The 19,415-nt window shown below is 42.1% G+C and overlaps 1 protein-coding gene across 1 annotated transcript in view; it reads left to right on the top strand.

Annotated features, from left to right (window-relative positions):
• The first annotated feature begins 412 nt into the window (after nucleotides 1-412).
• The window catches only part of SLC26A5 (solute carrier family 26 member 5), a 47,388-nt gene continuing 28,385 nt past the window's right edge, over nucleotides 413-19,415 (top strand). Inside the window, exons 1-6 of the mRNA XM_016957960.3 lie at nucleotides 413-601; nucleotides 1,087-1,226; nucleotides 8,892-9,002; nucleotides 10,438-10,604; nucleotides 11,475-11,639; nucleotides 14,034-14,186. Coding sequence (XP_016813449.1) covers nucleotides 450-601; nucleotides 1,087-1,226; nucleotides 8,892-9,002; nucleotides 10,438-10,604; nucleotides 11,475-11,639; nucleotides 14,034-14,186 — 888 coding nt within the window. The 5' untranslated portion in view covers nucleotides 413-449. The remainder of the gene's footprint in view (nucleotides 602-1,086; nucleotides 1,227-8,891; nucleotides 9,003-10,437; nucleotides 10,605-11,474; nucleotides 11,640-14,033; nucleotides 14,187-19,415) is intronic.

Raw genomic sequence — 19,415 nt, 5'->3', positions numbered from 1 at the left:
TAGCTTTAAGAAACATTGAGTCAATTTAAGGACTGATCGTACTCTTTTTTTCTGTTTCCTTGACATATAGCTGGTCAAAATTGACCTGATTTGCAATTCCTCTTATGTGGACCTAGAGGGAACTGACTAGTATTTAGCCATTGCACTTAATATGAGCTTTTGTTAAAAGTACACACATTAACCATTTATTACTCTGGGAGGGAATAAGTCACATTTTTTTAACTGATTTTGATTTCATTAATTACTGCCTCCTATATACAGATCAATACATTAGGTCCTCTGGGGAATCCAAAGAAAGCCTCAGAAGAACTTGGAACACCACAAAGAAGAGATGCTTAGGAAAATTCATCAGTAGGATTTTGGCAAGTAAAATGGAGTTTTTCTTTTTTCCCCTAGTGACACTCAGGAAATGCTTGTCTCCGGCTGTTAAGGAATAATTTCAGAGTACTATGGATCATGCTGAAGAAAATGAAATCCTTGCAGCAACCCAGAGGTACTATGTGGAAAGGCCTATCTTTAGTCATCCGGTCCTCCAGGAAAGACTGCACACAAAGGACAAAGTTCCTGATTCCATTGCGGATAAGCTGAAACAGGCATTCACGTACGTTGCCTTTTAACCTGTTTCTGTTATTGTATCATTCAGTTATGAGAGGCGCAAGGTCAAATGTGTAAAGAAAATCTGTTTGGTGAACTGGAGAGAAAAATGAATGCTGAACCATCATGGTTTGCAAAGCTGTTCACGAGGTTCAGTCAGTGTTAGATATTTGCACACAGGCTTCATCATGAATTTCACCATATTTATTGAATTCTTACTATGCCTTTTTTCTGTGTAAATGTTAACATAACCAACACGCTTTCTAATTCTCCACCCACCTTCAAAATACCTTTTGTCTCCCAGGAATATTCCAGCCACTCTCTTTTTTTCCCCATCCCTGACTCCTACACTGTTTGGCAACATCTTGAATCACCAATTGGAAATTTTTCCAGATTGCTCCTGGGAATAAGGAAGGGAAGATGCTTTGGTTTGAATTCTACAGAGATGTTTCTCATTTATAACTTTATCTCTGTCTGTCTTTGCCCTTTCAGATGTACTCCTAAAAAAATAAGAAATATCATTTATATGTTCCTACCCATAACTAAATGGCTGCCAGCATACAAATTCAAGGAATATGTGTTGGGTGACTTGGTCTCAGGCATAAGCACAGGGGTGCTTCAGCTTCCTCAAGGTCAGTAGATCTTTCTTTCTTTCCCCCCTTGCTGTCCTCAAACAATTGCTTGACCTTCTGTTTATTTCATCATGATTGCAAATTCATAATTTTTATCATATCTTTCTAGTAACCTTTACCTATCTAAAGGTATTCTTCAGAAACATGTAATCCTTAAACCTGTAATCTCAGCACTTTGGAAGGCCAAGGTGGGAGGATCACTTGAGACTGGGAGTTGGAGACCAGCCTGGGCAACAAAGTGAGACACTGTCTCTACCAAAGAAAAAACAAACAAAAACAAAAAACATAGCTGGGCATGCCTGTAGTCTCAGCTACTCGAGAGGCTGACATAGGAGGATCATTTGAGCCCTGAAGTTCAAGGCTGTAATGAGCTATGATCATACTACTTCACTCCAGCCTGGGAAACAGAGTGAGTCCCTGTCTCAAAAAAAAAAAAAAAAAAAAAAAAAGCTCCAGGGATATTAATAGTAGAAAATGGTGTTACTATTTTGCAGATCAGTACACTGCTTGGGCATTATCTTACCACTTGCTAAGTCAGTCACTCAAGAAACATTTTGTTGTTATGGTTGTTGTTAAGGTTTGTGGCTTCTGAGTCTATATTCTAATTACAAGGGACCATGATATGCTAAATTCCTGTAGTATATTGCAGCAACTCTGTGGTTTTATATGTGATATAAGAACTTAATATTCATTAACTTTTTCATTAATTTATTCATGTATTCTAAACAGTACATGTCTATTAGGCACCTATCTGGCTCACTGTCTTCATGGAGCTCACTAACCATCCAATCAAGGCATGAGATTGCTAAGCAGAAAAAAGCACATATAAAAATTTTAATTATAATGGTAAGCAAAATGAAGGAAAATATAAGGTATTGTGAAATAAAAATAGTGGATCTAGGGCCGCCTGTGGTGACTTAGGCCTGTAATCCCAGCACTTTGGAAGGCTGAGGTGGGTGGATCACCTGAGGTCAGGAGTTCAAGATCAGCCTGGCCAACATGGTGAAACCCCATCTCTACAAAAAATATAAAAATTAGCCAGGCATGGTGGCATGTGCCTGTAGTCTCAGCTACTCAGGAGGCTGAGGCAGGATAATCACTTGAACCTGGGAGGTGGAGGTTGCGGTGAGCTGAGATCGTGCCACTGGACTCCAGCCTGGGCAACAGAGCAAGACCCTATTGGAAAAAAAAAATAGTGGATCCAGGAAATGAGGTTTGAGCTGAGACCTGACTCAGGTCAAGAATGAGAGAAAATGCATTTCAGGCAGAAGGAATAGCATGTGTGAAGGCACTGAGCAGGAAAAGAATTGGGTATGGTACAAAGAATGAATGGAAAAGCAGTGTTCTAGCAGTGTGAGGGAGCAGGGGGCAGTGGCAGGTGAGGTGGGCAGAGGTAGGCCTGCAGAGTCTTCTTAGGCCATTTTTGGGTTTCATTCAGAGTGCAGTGAAAAGCTATCAGCATTACTTTTTATTTAGGTTTTCTTTGTGCATAAGTCTTCTTGCACTGCTAACAAAGACATACCTGAGACTTGGTAATTTATAAAGAAAAAGAGGTTTAATAGACTCACAGTTCCATGTGGCTGGGGAGGCCTCACAATCATGGCAGAAGGCAAACAAGCAAAGTCACATCTTACATGGTGGCAGGCAAGAGAGAGCTTGTGTGGGGAACTGCCCTTCGTAAAATCATCAGATCTCGTGAGACGTATTCACTATCATGAGGACAGCATGGGAAAGACCTGCCCCCATGATTCAATTACCTCCTATCAGGTCCCTCTCACAACACATGGGAATTATGGGAGCTACAATTCAAGATGAGATTTGGGTAGGGACACAGCCAAACCATATCACTTTGGAAGAGGTCACTGAAGACTGCTGTGGGGGGAATGGATTTGGGTAGTGGGAGGGGCACCAGAATGGGTGTGAGGAGACCAGGTAGAGGTGACAGCAGCTCATGGTAGGCAAAGGTGATAATGGCTTGAACAGCTGTAGGTCAGCTGGCCAAAAATCAATTCCCTTCTAGCCAGTTTCCAAAAAAATACCTTGTCAAAAAAAAAATCACTTCCCCTAATGATCAATTTGCTGAGTTTTTTATTTTCCAAGTGACTGATTTACCATATTTATTAAATCTATTATACAAAATCTTAAAGCAGATTTGGAACGGATTCCCACAATCATTTTGGTGCCATCACCCCAAGAACAGAGAAAGGGACAGATTCAAAGGCAGGGGCAAGGGCAGGGTGAGGAGCGGATAAGGGCCCAGTATCCGAAACAGGAAGCAGAAGTCAAACTGACATTCAGTCAAGCTGGACTGACGGAGCTGCAGGAATGACTGCTGACAACCACGCAAGCTCACACTCAAAGAACTCCTCAGGATTCTGCCTAGTTGAATTCTCACAGTCATTCTGCAAACTTATTTTCAACCAGCTGACTTTCTTCCATCTTGAACTAGAATGGTGGCTGTAAGAATGGAAAGACTTTGGAAAGACATATGATATATTTTGTAGGTGAGATCAGCAGAACTGGCTGTTGGATTAATTTAGAAAGAAGGAGGAGGGTGTGTCAACAACAACTTTAAGGCAGCTGGGCTGATGGGTTGGATGTGTGGGGATGGTGAAGAGGAGGGATGGTCAAGAATGACTTCCAGGTTGCTGTTTCAACCACCTGAGGGATGGAGGTGCCAACTGCAGACATAATAAAGATGACAGGGCTGGGTGTGGTGGCTCACACCTGTAATCCCAACACTGGAAGGCCAAGGCGGGTGGATAACCTGAGGTCAGGGGTTCAAGACTGACCAACATGGTGAAACCCATATCTACTAAAAATACAAAATAAGCCAGGCATAGTGGCACAGGCCTGTAGTCCCAGCTACTCGGGAGGCTGAGGCAGGAGAATGGCTTGAACCTGGGAGACAGCGGTTGCAGTGAGCTGAGATCATGCCATTGCACTCCAGCCTGGGTGACAAGAGCAAAACTCCATCTCAAAAAATAAAAATAATAAAAAAGACGACAGGAATAGGATTGAAGAGTAAGTTTGATTATGTTAAATTTGAGATGCTTGTGAGATAGACAAGTAGATATTTCATGTTTGTATTTAATATATGGTGAGCCCAAAAGAGAGGGAGGGGCTAGAGATACCAACTGTGGAATCAGACCTATAGAAAGCATTTAAACCATGGCAATAGACCACGGCGCCTAGGGAGAGAATGTGGAATGAAAAAAGGGAGCTAAGATCAAGCTGTGTCCGACATTAAAGGCCAAATACAGAAGGAGAAACCAGCAGAAGAGATAGAAAAGTATCTGGAAAGGAAAACTAGGAGTGTATATTATTGCAGAAACAAGAAATTATTTTTTTTTCTTTTCTTTTTTTTTTTTTTTTTTTGAGACAGAGTCTCGCTCTATTGGCAAGCTGGAGTGCAGTGGCATGATCTCGGCTCACTGCAACCTCCGCCTCCCGGATTCAAGCAATTCTCCTGCCTCAGCCTCCTGAGTAGCTGGGACTACAGGTGCGTGCCACAACACCCGGCTAATTTTTGTATTTTCAGTAGAGACGGGGTTTCACCATGTTGGCCAGGATGGTTCAATCTCTTGACCTCGTGATCCACCCGCCTCGGCCTCCCAAAGTGCTGGAATTACAGGGGTGAGCCACTGTGCCCAGCCTAGGAAGAAATTATTTCAAATCAGGGAATAATTCAGTAGGTGGAACACTGCTGAGAGGCACAGATCATCCCACCATCAAATTTGCATTGGAAAGGTATTTTTCTGCGCATTATTAATGAAGATAGATAAATATGAAAAACAAAATATAGCAAAGATAGAGATCTAAGAGAAAGTAAATACATTTGTTGTGATTGGTAAATAATTTAAATTACCAAAAAGATTTTGTGTTAAGCATGTCAGAGTGAAAGTATGCTCTTATCTCTAATTGTCTTAAAAATCCCTCGAAAATGACAATAAAAGAGGGGGAAATGGTATAAACTAGCAAGGAGGAAGAAAATGAGAGAGGAGACACAGTGGAACAGGAAAAAAATATATATGGCAAGCAGATGGACAAGGGGCAGCTGAATTATTAGAGTAGAGGAAGCTGAAATGTAGGTACGTACACTACAAAACACTGGGAAATTGGAGGCTCCTAGTATTGTGAAAGCTGGAAGTCAGGCAAAAGGCTAAAAGCAAGGGAACTGGTTCAAAGTCTTTGCAATCAGTAGCATCAATACACTCAGGCCCCCACATTTACACGATGCAGTGGATGGTAGGATAAAAATACCAACAGATGTCAAGAAGGTTAACTAAAAGTCTGCACACTGAACTGTGAGCCAACAAAGGCTGTTCCCTTCTCTACTTTGTTTACTTCAAAGTGCCTGCAAAAAAACTTATAGCCCAAAGCAGATGGTGACCTATAAAAGACCTATAGTGACAAGTGGGGGTTCCCCAGTGAAGATGCTGGCTGGCCACCTAGTTGTCCCACAATAAGGCCCATCAGTAAACAAAGAGCCAATACACATGAAGCTTCAAGAAAGAGACCAAATCACACAAAAAAGAATTCATAAGGAACAGAAATAACAGGGCAAAATAAAAAACTTTAAAACTATAGTATCCTAAAAGAGATACAAAAACACATTGAATCTATGAAACAAAAACAGGATGCTATTTTGAAAAGAGCATTCAGAGAACAAGAAAGAGCTCATAGAAATTAAAAATATGATAGCTGGAATAAATATTTAGTCAGGGTTGGAAGATAAAGTAGAGGAAATCTCCTGGAAGTAGAAGAAAAAGACAGTAAGAGAGAAAACATAAGAACACCAGAGGATCAAGCCTGTTGTCCCATCATACATCTAATAGGACTTCCAGAAAGAAAGAAGAGAGTAAACAGAAGGAAGAAATGATCAAAGAGTAATCCCCAGGATTGAAATACATGTGTTTTCAGACTGAGAGGAATCATTAAATACCCAGCAGAATAAATGAAAAATAAAACAAGGCACACCATAGTAAAATATAGAATACCAGGGATAAATAGAGGATCTCAGACTAGAAAGAAAAAAAGTCACATAATGAAAAGCTGAAAGGTAAACACAATGGAAAATTAAGTTTGCATCTAAAATTGATAAATTGAGAAATCATGATACAAACATATTTAGAACAAGTTTTCTCAACCTGATGCCATTTACCCTGTTTTTTGTTGGGGGCCTGTCTTGTGCAGTGAAGGGCATTTAGCAGCACCCCTGGCCTTCACCCACTAGATGCCAGTAATACTCCCACCCCCTACCCCCATCATGATAATCAAAAATGTCTCCAGACATCCCCAAATGTCTCCTGCCACAAGTGGGGGCGGGGGAGCGCTCTCCTTTGAGAACGCTGATTTAGGAAAATGGAGGTAAATAGAGAAAAACAGCTAAACGAGTTGGAAGTGATTGGCTCCGAGGAGCAAAACCTGGAGGAAGAGGGGTGAGCAGAAAAGAGCTGGCTTTTCCAGAGAGCCTTTGCTGCTTGGCTTTTTAAATCGTATGCATACATTTCTTTGCTAGAAATAAATTTTTTTAACAACATTCGTGTGACCATGTTATTATACATGAAGTTAGGATGCTTTCCCAACTCTTCTTTTGCTAAAGCTGTTTTCTCCACAGTATAACGGTGCATTAAATGAGTTTTCTAATTGTCCCAGAAATTTGGCTGAGCCCCCAAAGCTGAAGAATAAAGAGGGCTTATTGCCTACACATTCTGAAGAGGGATGCCAGTCAATCTATCCCAAGCTATGAATGAATGACCCAGGCTCTCTTGAGTGTGTCACTTTAACAGAATATATGAGGGAAGGCGGAGACTGATTTGGAATGAGAATTTTCCAGGGAGAGGTTAAAACCCTATCCATTTCCCCTCCACCTGTAGTCAAGTAAGAAAGGACTACAAGAAAGCTACTCAGAGTGCTGAACAGCACCCCCTGGAGTTTGTGAAGACTGCTGCCTAATTCTTGCATGAAAAAGTCCAGCTGCTCTAAAAACTAGTTTTTAAAAAACTTTCAAGTGAACCTGCACATGGATGTTTATAGCAGCTTTATTCATAATTGCCAAACCTTGGAAGCAATCAAAATGGCCTTCAGTAGATGAATGGATAAACTGTGGTACATCCAAACAATGAAATATTCAATATTAAAAAGGAATGAGCTATCAAGCCATGAAAAGACATGAAGGAACCTTAAATGCTTATTACTTAGTGAAAGAAGTCAGCCTGGTGTAGCTTAATACTGTATGATCCCAACTGAGTGACATTCTAAAAAAGGCCAAACTGGCCAGGCACAGTGACTCATGCCTGTAATCCCAGCACTTTGGGAGGCTGAGGTGGGCAGATTGCCTGAGCCTAGGAGTTCAAGACCAGCCTGGGAAACATGGGGAAACTGTCTCTACAAAAATTAGCCAGGTGTGATGGTACACACCTGTAGTCCCAACTACTAGGGAGGCTGAGGTGGGAGGATTGCTTGAGCCTGGGAGGTTGTTGCTGCATTGAGCCATGAACATGCCCCTGTACTCCAGCCTGGGTGACAGAGCAAGACCCTGTCTTTAAAAAAAAAAAAAAAAAAAGGGGGGGGGGGGGCAAAACTTCAAAGACAGTAAAAATATCATTAGTTTCCAGGGGATGGGGGGAGGGAAGTATGAATAGAGCACAGAGAATTTCTGAGCAGTGAAACTACTTTATATCATACTATCATGATGGCTACCTGTCATTGTACATTTGCATAGACTGTACCACACCAAGAGTAAACCTAATGTAAACTATGGACTTTGGGTGATAATGATAGGTCAATGTAGGTTCATCACTTGTAACAAATGTGCCACTCTGTTGGGGGATGTTGATAGTGGGGGATGTTGATAGTGGGGGAGGCTGTGCATACATAAGGGCAGGGAATATATGGAAAACCTCTGTATCTTTTGCTCAATTTGCTGTGAACCTAAACTGCTCTAAAAAGTCTATTTAAAAAAAAAAAAAAGTCTAAAGGATGATGTGAACTGCCTAGGACAGCAGAATGAGGGAAAGAGTCCCCTAGAGGGTGTGACCTGCACTTCCAAAGTTTCTTGGGAGTAAAATGTCAGGCTTTCCCATTGAGTAACTGGAAGGTAACGAGACTTGGCTCATTTGATAGGTACCTGCCTAAGAAGACTGCCTACAGGATGAGCATACGCCAGCCAAAAGAACGTGGAAGGCTGTACCTTCTGATAAGAGTCGGAGGAGGGATATCTAAGAGTCAGGAGGAGGGAGCATTACATAGGTTAGGGCATAGTAACTGGGAGTCCCTTATTGCAAAGGGGTCTCCAGAGAACCCACAAAAACACCCCATTGGAGAAAGAGCTCGCATTTGTGCGTCAACACCAAATTACAATGACACCCACTAAGATAAGACTTTTTTCTGCTTTTATCTAATTTGTGAAAGAATAAAGCAAAAAAAAAAAAAAAAAAAAATCACCCACTGGCAAAAAGGAGATGACAATGCAAAGTTTCTCAGCTTGGACTCTATCAGCACCAAGGTAAGATGATGTGCAGGACTGGGGTAGGGCAGGTTGCAGCTTAAATTAAGATGGGCTTCACTCGTTCATCAGAAATAAAGAACCAAGAGAAAAACACATGTAACCCCTCTGTCTTCTAATGATCCCCCATTTCTGTTTGGTTTTTAATCCCACAGGCTTAGCCTTTGCAATGCTGGCAGCTGTGCCTCCGATATTTGGCCTGTACTCTTCATTTTATCCTGTTATCATGTATTGTTTTCTTGGAACCTCCAGACACATATCCATAGGTAAAAGCTTATACTTGATATTCTATTACCTTTCCTTGTGTATTTCCAACCTTGCAATGTGCCAAAGAAATAGCATGGTCGTTATTAAAAATTGTCTTAATAACAACTTTTGTTACTGCATACACAATAGGTGCTTTAAAAACCTATACTTGGCCAGGTGCAGTGGCTCATCCCTGTAATCCCAGCACTCTGGGAGGCCGAGGCGGGCAGATCGTCTGAGGTCAGTAGTTCGAGACCAGCCAGACCAACATGGTGAAACCCCATCTCTTTGTAAAAATACAAAAATTAGCCAGGCTTGGTGATGGGTGACTGTAATCCCAGCTACTCAGGAGGCTGAGGCAGGAGAATCGCTTCAACCCGGGAGGCAGAGATTGTTGTGAGCTGAGATCACACCACTGCACTCCAACCTGGGCAACAGAATGAGACTCTGTCTCAAAAAAAAAAAAAAAAAAAAAAAAAAACTACACTCCTCCCAAGATTTCTAGAACTTACAATTTTCTTATAATCTTGGGATATTAAAAAAGACAATTTTCTTGTGTAAAAGGGCAATTGTTGAAATCTGTGAAATGAGATAAATGCTTGATTTCATAATGTAATTTGCCAACATCTGGTTTTTATTTTTATACTAATGGTAGTACTTCAAGTTCCTAATTGCTATGCATGTATTTCATTTTTGTCATTTTTTGGGCTCTGAATTGTACATATTTTCAGTTTATCAGAGGCATATGGATTTCATAATAGTTCTGGTGCTGCATAAGGCTACCACCTAACACACACATACTTTCCAGATATCTACTGTTTGGTAACAAATACCCCCAAAATGTAGCAGCTTTACAACAACAATCATGTTTGTATCTTCCATAGTGCCTGCAGTTCAGGACTTGGGAAGGGCTGGTCTGGGTAATTCTTCCTCTCTCCCTTTTTCCTCCCTCCCTTCCCTCTTCCCTGCCTTCCTTTCTCCATGCAGTCCCAGGAATTCTCCACTTGGCCTAGTTGGAGCTTTCTTACACATGGTGACTTAGGGCTTCAGCAGAAGGTGGAAGCTGCAGCCCTTTTATTACCTAGCCTGGGAAGTCACACAACGTCACTTCTGCTGCATTCTTTTGATTACTAACAAGTCAAAGCCAAGCCAGATTCAAGGAGAGAGAAATTAGACTCCACCTCTTGATGGGGAAATGTCAAGAAGAGTATGTGGATGGAAAATATTGCTATGTCTATTTTTGGAAAATACAGTCTGCATGCACACACACGCACACACACAGTTGCTCATACACCAGGGGCAGGACACTAAAGAAGGGAGCGTAGCCTTCCTTCAAGCATGATTTCTTGACCTCACCTTTGTCTGTTGGTGTACTGGCAAAAACCATATCAGATACTCTGAATTAGATAGTGTCCTTGAACCCTGAACAGGGATCTTCATGCTTCATTATTTCAGGTCCTTTTGCTGTTATTAGCCTGATGATTGGTGGTGTAGCTGTTCGATTAGTACCAGATGATATAGTCATTCCAGGAGGAGTAAATGCAACCAATGGCACAGAGGCCAGAGATGCCTTGAGAGTGAAAGTCGCCATGTCTGTGACCTTACTTTCAGGAATCATTCAGGTAAGGCTCAAAGATGGGGAAATGGACTGTCTCATTTGTTAACCTAACAAGTATCTACTGAGTGCTCTTGGCTGGTCTTACTACGCGGTGGATGGGGTCAGCCAGAAAAACCCCAGAGCTCTGGGAGTAACTGCAGACCAACCGCATGCCATATTCACAACTATGAGTGACCAGCAACCAAGCTTCAGGTGGGTGTTTTAAAGATCCCAAAAGCAAGACAAGTTTGACAAGGCAGGATTGGTTAGTGCTGGGAGAGGACATTCCTCTCTGCTTGGAAGAAACAGCCAGTGATCATGATCATGCACTTTAGTCTACATGATGAAGCATGCCCCCAGCTCAATGAGAGACAGGGAAGGCATTAGTGTGGTCAGTGCACTGTGGGGCACCAAGCCACTCCAGACCTTCCATTGTTTTCTGTATAACCAGTGGTTGATTTGCTAGCTACTTACCCACTTGAGGTACAAGTTTGCAGTGTTAGAAAATGGTCCAGAGGCTGGGCGCGGTGGCTCACACCTTTAATCCCAGCACTTTGGGAGGCTGAGGCAGGCGGATCACAAGGTCAGGAGTTTGAGACCACCCTGCGCAACATGGTGAAACCCCGTGTCTACTAAAAATACAAAAATTAGCCGGACATGGTGGCACACACCTTTATTCCCAGCTACTCAGGAGGCTGAGGCAGGAGAATCGCTTGAACCCAGGAGGCAGAGGTTGCAGTGAGCTGAGACTGTGCCACTGCCTGGGTGACAGAGCAAGACTCGATCTCAAAAAAAAAAGGAAATGGTCAAGAAAGAACTTGTATATTTGCTGTGGGTCATAACTTCCTGACCTATCATGTGATTCATTTGTTTCTTTGTCATTAAAAAAAAATAGTTTTGCCTAGGTGTCTGTAGATTTGGATTTGTGGCCATATATCTCACAGAGCCTCTGGTCCGTGGGTTTACCACCGCAGCAGCTGTGCATGTCTTCACCTCCATGTTAAAATATCTGTTTGGAGTTAAAACAAAGCGGTACAGTGGAATCTTTTCAGTGGTGTATGTAAGTAAGCAACTACCCGACGTTCTGGTACTTTTCTCTTTATTCCGCCCCCCACCTTCTCTTCTGTATCTCTTTTTACTTTCAAGACTCATTTTTCTTTTTCTCCAGTAATTTCCATAAAAAGGGAAAAATTCATTTATTCTAAGGTTTTCTGAAAAGAGTGTTACAAAGAGAACTAAACCTTAAAATCTCTATTATTAATATGTGATACTGCCTACTTCACAAGGAATTTTTTGCTAGGTCTTTTTTTGGTGACTGCACCATCACTCTAGGTAAAGAGAGAGCTTTTTCTTACAACCAAATCATGGTCTTTTTGGAAACTAACAAATAATTTAAAGGCATGAAGGTAGAACATTTCTCTCTCAAAAACTGCTAATTAAGGCCGGGCGCGGTGGCTTATGCCTGTAATCCCAGCACTTTGAAAGGGCGAGATGGGCGGATCACAAGGTCAGGAGATCGAGACTATCCTGGCTAAAAAGTGAAACCCCGTCTCTACTAAAAATGCAAAAAAATTAGCCAGGTGTGGTGGCGGGCGCCTGTGGTCCCAGCTACTCAGGAGGCTGAGGCAGGAGAATGGTGTGAACCCGGGAGGCGGAGCTTGTAGTGACCCGAGATCCCATCACTGCACTCCAGCCTGGGCGACAGAGCAAGACTCTGTCTCAAAAAAAAAAAAAAAAAAAAAAAAAACCTGCTAGTTCAAACTGGCAAAAAATAAGTAAGGCTATAAAAGATTTAACTAACATGAATCTTTTAGTTATATAGACCCCTTACCAAACACAGAGAAAATATAAATTATTTGCAAGCACTTAAGGAACGATGGTAATAACTGATCATATTGAAATGGATCATGTGAAACTGATCACAAATTCTAAAAATTCAATGTTTTTTCACACAGTGCAATATAATAAAAAAATCAAAAACTAAACATAGCTTTAAAACTCCCATATATTTAGACACCAAAAAACATTTCTAAATGACCCATGAATAAAGAGGGAATTAGGAAATAATTAGAATTAATTGACAGTAGAAGTACTACATATCAAAACCTCTGAGATGCTGTTAAAGCTATCCTTGGAAAGAGAGGCCTGTAGCCTTTGTAGGTATTTATGTGCCAGTCACTGCTAGGTGCCAAGATGCAGCTGTGAGCTGAGAAGATACAGGCCCTGCCCTCTGGAGCTTTCAGTCCAGTGGGAAGATTGTAAACCATTAATCGCATACATGTGTAATCAATTACAATTTGTGTTGAGTGCTATGAAGAAGAAGTACCAGCTGCTCTGAAAGTTAAATAGGGAGACCTTTAGATTAGGGGTCTAGGAAAGGCACTTTGACATTTAAGTTGTGTCCCTGACTGATAAAAATGGAATCAGACTTTAGTAATATTCTCTAAATAACAAAATTCTAAGTTTCCCATAATAGCTATTATCGTACATCTTACTCTGAGACTTGTCGAAATGCCTTGTCACAAAGGAAATAAAACATACTGAGTACTCTAGGCATTGATAGGAAAGGGTGCATGGCCTGGGCTGAGTAGGAAGTCTACTTTATTGGGTTTCAAATGAGAACTGACTATATTTGAGGTGCCCAGTTGGTAGCCCTAGGATATAATTAAGTGGATTTGTTCTCTAGTTCTCCTAGGTTCCTTTCCCAAACATCAGCACTCTTGACTTCAAAGTCCTGCTAACAATAATTTCTCTCTCTTTGAGCTCCTAAAAGCTTTTCAATGTATTTACCTTTGGAGTACTTTGCTATCAACCCTTAATTCTTTCCAATTGCTCAGGACTCAGCTTCAGGGTTCCTTTTCTGGATTTTATAATATTACATTGAGACATCAGCATATGATAAGAATAATTGTTTGATAAGAATAACTATAAGGCTGGGCACAGTGGCTCACACCAGTAATCCCAGAACTTTGGGAGGCCGAGGCGGGCAGATGACTTGAGGTCAGGAGTTCGAGACCAGCCTGACCAACATGGTGAAACTCCGTGTCTACTAAAAATACAAAAATTAGCTGGGCGTGGCAGCAGGCACCTGTAATCCCAGCTACTCAGGAGGCTGAGGCAGGAGAATCGCTTGAACCTGGGAGGCAGAGGTTGCAGTGAGCCAAGATCATGCCACTGCACTCCAGCCTGGGCAACAGAGCAAGACTGTGTCTCAAAAATAAATAAATAAATAAATAACAACTATAAAAAGAAAAAAGTAACAACTATAAAGTTGTAGACTGGGTAAAAATGCCTCCTAATTGGTAGAAGCTACAAAGAGAGATTTCAGCCTGAGAACTTTCAACTAGAAATATCCAATAACAGAATGGCTGGTGTGAATTAGTGCGCTAGAGTGTCTCTGTCTCTCTCAGGGGCGATTTCTTGATGTAAACATCCAGCATTCACTGTGTTACAGAGTACAGTTGCTGTGTTGCAGAATGTTAAAAACCTCAACGTGTGTTCCCTAGGCGTCGGGCTGATGGTTTTTGGTTTGCTGTTGGGTGGCAAGGAGTTTAATGAGAGATTTAAAGAGAAATTGCCGGCGCCTATTCCTTTAGAGTTCTTTGCGGTAAGTCACCTTCGGTCAGTGACCTACTCAGCTTCTACAACTGCATTTACTTATTTCTGTGAGGGATTTTGAAGTGGATGAAAGGAATTTTTTGCTCTCAATTCTGCCAAAAGAAGGTTACAATTTGTCAAAGAAATTTGACAAATTCATTGACAAGAAAGTAAAAAGAAAAAGCCTTAAAACATAGACACAGATGATTTTTTAAATTATATGTAAGACTCTGCATGAAAATTTTAACATTAATTATAAGTGATGGGATTATGGAGGATTTTCTCCTCAAATTTTTATTGGCTAATTGTTTTGTAATGAGCACATATTACTTTAATAACCTAAAAAAGAAATCCATTTCCATTTTGACAAAGCAAAAGTTCCCAAACTTTCTCCATCCCTTGGCACTCCTGAGCCAAAAGAAATACCTCACAGTTCCATTTATTAAGTAGTTATGTCCAAATACTTTAATAATATTTATGATTAACAACTTTGTAGTTGTTTATAAAAATATGCACATAAATTGAAATAAAAATATTTTATTATGTTCTTAAGTAACCACAATTACGTAATCATGGAATGCATATGCCTGATGGGAACTGCTTAGATCCTCAAACCTCTGAATCAAAAAGGACACTGCTACCTTCATTTCCTGTTCACGTGAATATGTATGTGGTTCCTGCTTTTTCATCACAGCAACCACTGAACACCCAGCTTTGCAAAGATATGGCATTATTGAAAGGAACACAGTGTTCAAACTGTGAACTACTGCCAACTAGAAGTTTGCACAGTGCCCAATAGATGTCACTGTTTCATTGGGGACCTTTTAATATCCAAAGTGTCCCACAGAGTGCCCTTGGCACCCTGGGGCTTGTTTGCACGTGTGTGGGAGCCGCAAGGATAAGAAATGAAGAGTCGGCTAGGTGTGGTGAGTCCACATCTGTAATCCTAGCACTTTGGGAGGCCAAGGTGGGCAGATCACTTGAGGCCAGGAGTTCGAGGCCAGCCTGGCTAACATGGTGAGACCCTGTCTCTACTAAAAATACAAAAAATTAGATGTGGTGAAATGCACCTGTAATCCCAGCTACTTGGGAGACTGAGGCATGAGAATTGCTTGAACCTGGGAGGCAGAGGTTGCAGTGAGCCAAGATCGCACCTCTGCACTCCAGTCTGGGTGACAAAGCAAGATTCTGTCTCAAAAGAAATGAAGAGTACATTTGGGGGTAAAGGGCTGGCAAGATGGCCGAATAGGAACAGCTCTGGTCTGCAGCTCCCTTCGAGATCAACACAGAAGGTGGGTGATTTCTGCATTTCCAACTGAGGAATCCGGCTTACCTCACTGGGCGTGGTTAGACAATGGATTCAGCCCACAGAGGGCAAGCTGAACCAGGGTGGGGCATCACTTCACCCAGGAAGCGCAAGGGGTCAGGGAATTCCCTCCCTTAGCCAAGGGAAGCTGTGAGGGACTGTGCTGTGAGGAACAGTGCATTCTGGCCCAGACACTATGCTTTTCTCATGGTCTTCACAACCCGCAGACTAGGAGATTCCCCTGGGTGCCTACACTACGAAGATTCCCTTGGATTTCAAGCACAAAACTGGGCAGCTATTTGGGCAGACACTGAGCTAGCTGCAGGAGTTTTTTTCATACCCCAGTGGTGCCTGGAACACCAGTGAGACAGAGCCGTTCACTCCCTTGGAAAGGGGGCTAAAGGCAGGGAGCCAAGTGGTCTAGCTCAGCGGATCCCACCCCTACAGAGCCCAGAAAGCTAAGCTCCATTGGCTTGAAATTCTCACTGCCAGCACAGCAGTCTGAAGTCCACCTGGGACACTTGAGTTTGGTGGGGGGAGGGGCATCTGCCATTACTGAGGCTTGAGTAGGCGGTTTTCCCCTCACAGTGTAAACAAAGCCACCTGGAAGGTCCAACTGGGCGGATCCCACCGCAGCTCAGCAAAGCTGCTGTAGCCAGACTGCTTCTCTAGATTCCTCCTCTCTGGGCAGGGCATCTCTGAAAGAAAGGCAGCAGCCACAATCAGGGGCTTATAGATAAAACTCCCATCTCCCTGGGACAGAGAACCTGGGAGAAGGGGCAGCTGTGGGCGCAGCTTCAGCAAACTTAAACATTCCGGTCTGCCAGCTCTGAAGAGAGCACCAGATCTCCTAGCACAGCATTCGAGCTCTGCTAAGGGTCAGACTGCCTTCTCAAGTGGGTACCTGACCCCCGTAACTCCTGACTGGGAGACACCTCCCAGTAGGGGCCAAAGACACCTCATCCAGGAGATCTCTGGCTGGCATATGGCGGGTGCCCCTCTGGGACAAAGCTTCTGGAGGAAGGAACAGGTAGCAATCATTGCTGTTCTGCAGCCTTTGCTGGTGATACCCAGGCAAACAGGGTCTGGAATGGACGTCAGCAAACTCCAGCACACCTGTAGCAGAGGAGCCTGACTGTTAGAAGGAAAACTAACAAACAGAAAGGAATAGCATCAACATCAACAGAAAGGATGTCAACATAAAAACCCCATCCGAAGGTCACCAACAGCAAAGACCAAAGGTAGATAAATCCATGAAGATGAGGAAAAACCAATGCAAAAAGCTGAAAATTCCAAAAGCCAGAACACCTCTTCTCCTTCAAAGGATCACAACTCCTCACCAGCAAGGGAACAAAAGTGGATGGAGAATGAGTTTGACGAATGGACAGAAGTAAGCTTCAGAAGGTGGGTAATAACAAACTCCTCCGAGCTAAAGGAACATATTCTAACCCAATGCAAGGAAGCTAAGAACCTTGAAAAAAGGTTAGAGGAATTGCTAACTAGAATAACCAGTTTAGAGAAGAACATAAATGACTTGATGGAGCTGTAAAACACAGCACAAGAATTTCATGAAGCATACACAAGTATAAATGGTCAAATCAAGCAGAAGAAAGGGTATCAGAGATTGAAGATCAACTTAATGAAATATAGTGTAAAGACGAGATTAGAGGGAAAAAAAAGAATGAAAAGGAATGAACAAAGCCTCCAGGAAATATGGGACTGAGTGAAAAGACCAAACCTACGTTTGACTGGTGTACCTGAAAGTGACGGGGAGAATGGAACCAAGTTGGAAAACACTCTTCAGGACATTATCCAGGAGAACTTCCACAACCTAGCAAGACAGGCCAACAGTCAAATTCAGGAAATACAGAGAACACCACAAAGATACTCCTCAAGAAGAGCAACCCCAAGACACATAATCATCAGATTCACCAAGGTTGAAATGAAGGAAAAAATGTTAAGGGCAGCCAGAGAGAAAGGTCGGGTTACCCACAAAGGGAAGCCCATCAGACTAATAGCGGATCTATCTGCAGACACCCTACAAGCCAGAAGACAGTGGGAGCCAATATTCAACATTCTTAAAAGAATTTTCAAACCAGAATTTCACATCCAGCCAGCCAAACTAAGCTTCATAAGCAAAGGATAAATGAAATCCTTTACAGACAAGCAAATGCTGAGAGATTTTGTCACCACCAGGCCTGCCTTACAAGAGCTCCTGAGAAAGCACTAAATGTGGAAAGGAAAACCCGGTACCAGCCACTGCAAAAACAAATGAAAATGTAAAAAGCATCGATACTGTGAAGAAACTCATCAACTAATGGGAAAAATAACCAGCTAGCATCATAATGACAGGATCAAATTCACACATAACAATTTTTTTTTTTTTGAGACAAAGTCTTGCTCTTGTCCCCCAGGCTGGAGTGCAATAGTGCGATCTCAGTTCACTGCAACTTCCGCTTCCCGGGTTCAAGCAATTCTCCTGCTTCAGCCTCCTGAGTAGCTGGGATTACAGGTGCCTGCCACCACGCCCAGCTAATTTTTGTATTTTTAGCAGAGACGGGGTTTCACCATGTTGGCCAGGCTGGTCTCGAACTCCTGACCTCAGGTGATCTGCCTGCCTTAGCCTCCCAAAGTGCTGGGATTACAGGCGTGAGCCACCACACCTGGCCCACACACAACAATATTAACCTTAAATGTAAGAGGGCTAAATGCCCCAACTGAAAGACACAGATTGGCAAATTAGATAAAGAGCCAAAATCCATCAGTGTGCTGTATTCGGGAGACTCATCTCATATACAAAGACACACATAGTCTCAAAATAAAGGGATGGAGGAAGATTTACCAAGCAAATGAAAAGCAAAAAAAAAAAAAAAAAAAAAGCAGGGGATTGCAATTCTAGTCTCTGATAAAACAGACTTTAAACCAACAAAGATCAAAAAAGACAAGGGCATTACATAATGATAAAGAGATCAATGTAGCAAGAAGAGGTAACTACCCTAAATATATATGCACCCAATACAGGAGCACCCAGATTCATAAAGCAAGTCCTTAGAGACCTACAAAGAGACTTAGACTCCCACACAATAATAGTGGGAGACTTTAACACCCCACTGTCAATATGAGACAGGTCAATGACACAGAAAATTAACAAGCATATTCAGGACTTGAACTCAGCTCTGGACCAAGCAAACCTAATAGACATCTACAGAACTCTTCACCCCAAATCAACAGAATTTTCATTCTTCTCAGCACCACATCACTCTTATTCTAAAATTGACCTCATAATTGGAAGTAAAACACTTAGCAAATGCAAAAGAATGGAAATCATAACAAACAGTCTGTCAGACCACAGTGCAGTCAAATTAGAACTCACGATCAAGAAACTCACTCAAAACTGCATAACTACATGGAAACTGAAAAACCTGCTCCTGAATGACTACTGGGTAAATAACAATATTAAGGCAGAAATAAATAAGTTATTTGAAACCAATGAGAACAAAGACACAACGACCAGAATCTCTGGGACACAGCTAAAACAGTGTTTAGAGGGAAATTTATAGCACTAAATGCCCACAGGAGAAAGTGGGAAAATCTAAAATCAACACCCTAACATCACAATTAAAATAACTTGAGAAGGAAGAGCAAACAAATCCAAAAGCTGGCAGAAGACAAGAAATAACTAAGATCAGAGCAGAACTGAAGGAGATAGAGACAAGAAAAACCCTTCAAAAAAATCAATGAATCCAGGAGCTGGTTTTCTGAAAAGATTAACAAAATAGATAGACCATTAGCCAGACTAATAAGAAAAGAAGAATCAAATAGACACAATAAAAAATGAGAAAGGGGATATCACCACTTCTCCCACAGAAATACAAACTACTGGCTGGGCACGGTGGCTCACGCCTGTAATCCGAGCACTTTGGGAGGCCGAGG

Source organism: Pan troglodytes, chromosome 6, assembly GCF_028858775.2.
Source record: "Pan troglodytes isolate AG18354 chromosome 6, NHGRI_mPanTro3-v2.0_pri, whole genome shotgun sequence".
In the NCBI taxonomy this organism is placed as follows: Eukaryota; Metazoa; Chordata; class Mammalia; order Primates; family Hominidae; genus Pan; species Pan troglodytes.
This window is presented reverse-complemented; position numbering and strand designations above follow the sequence as displayed.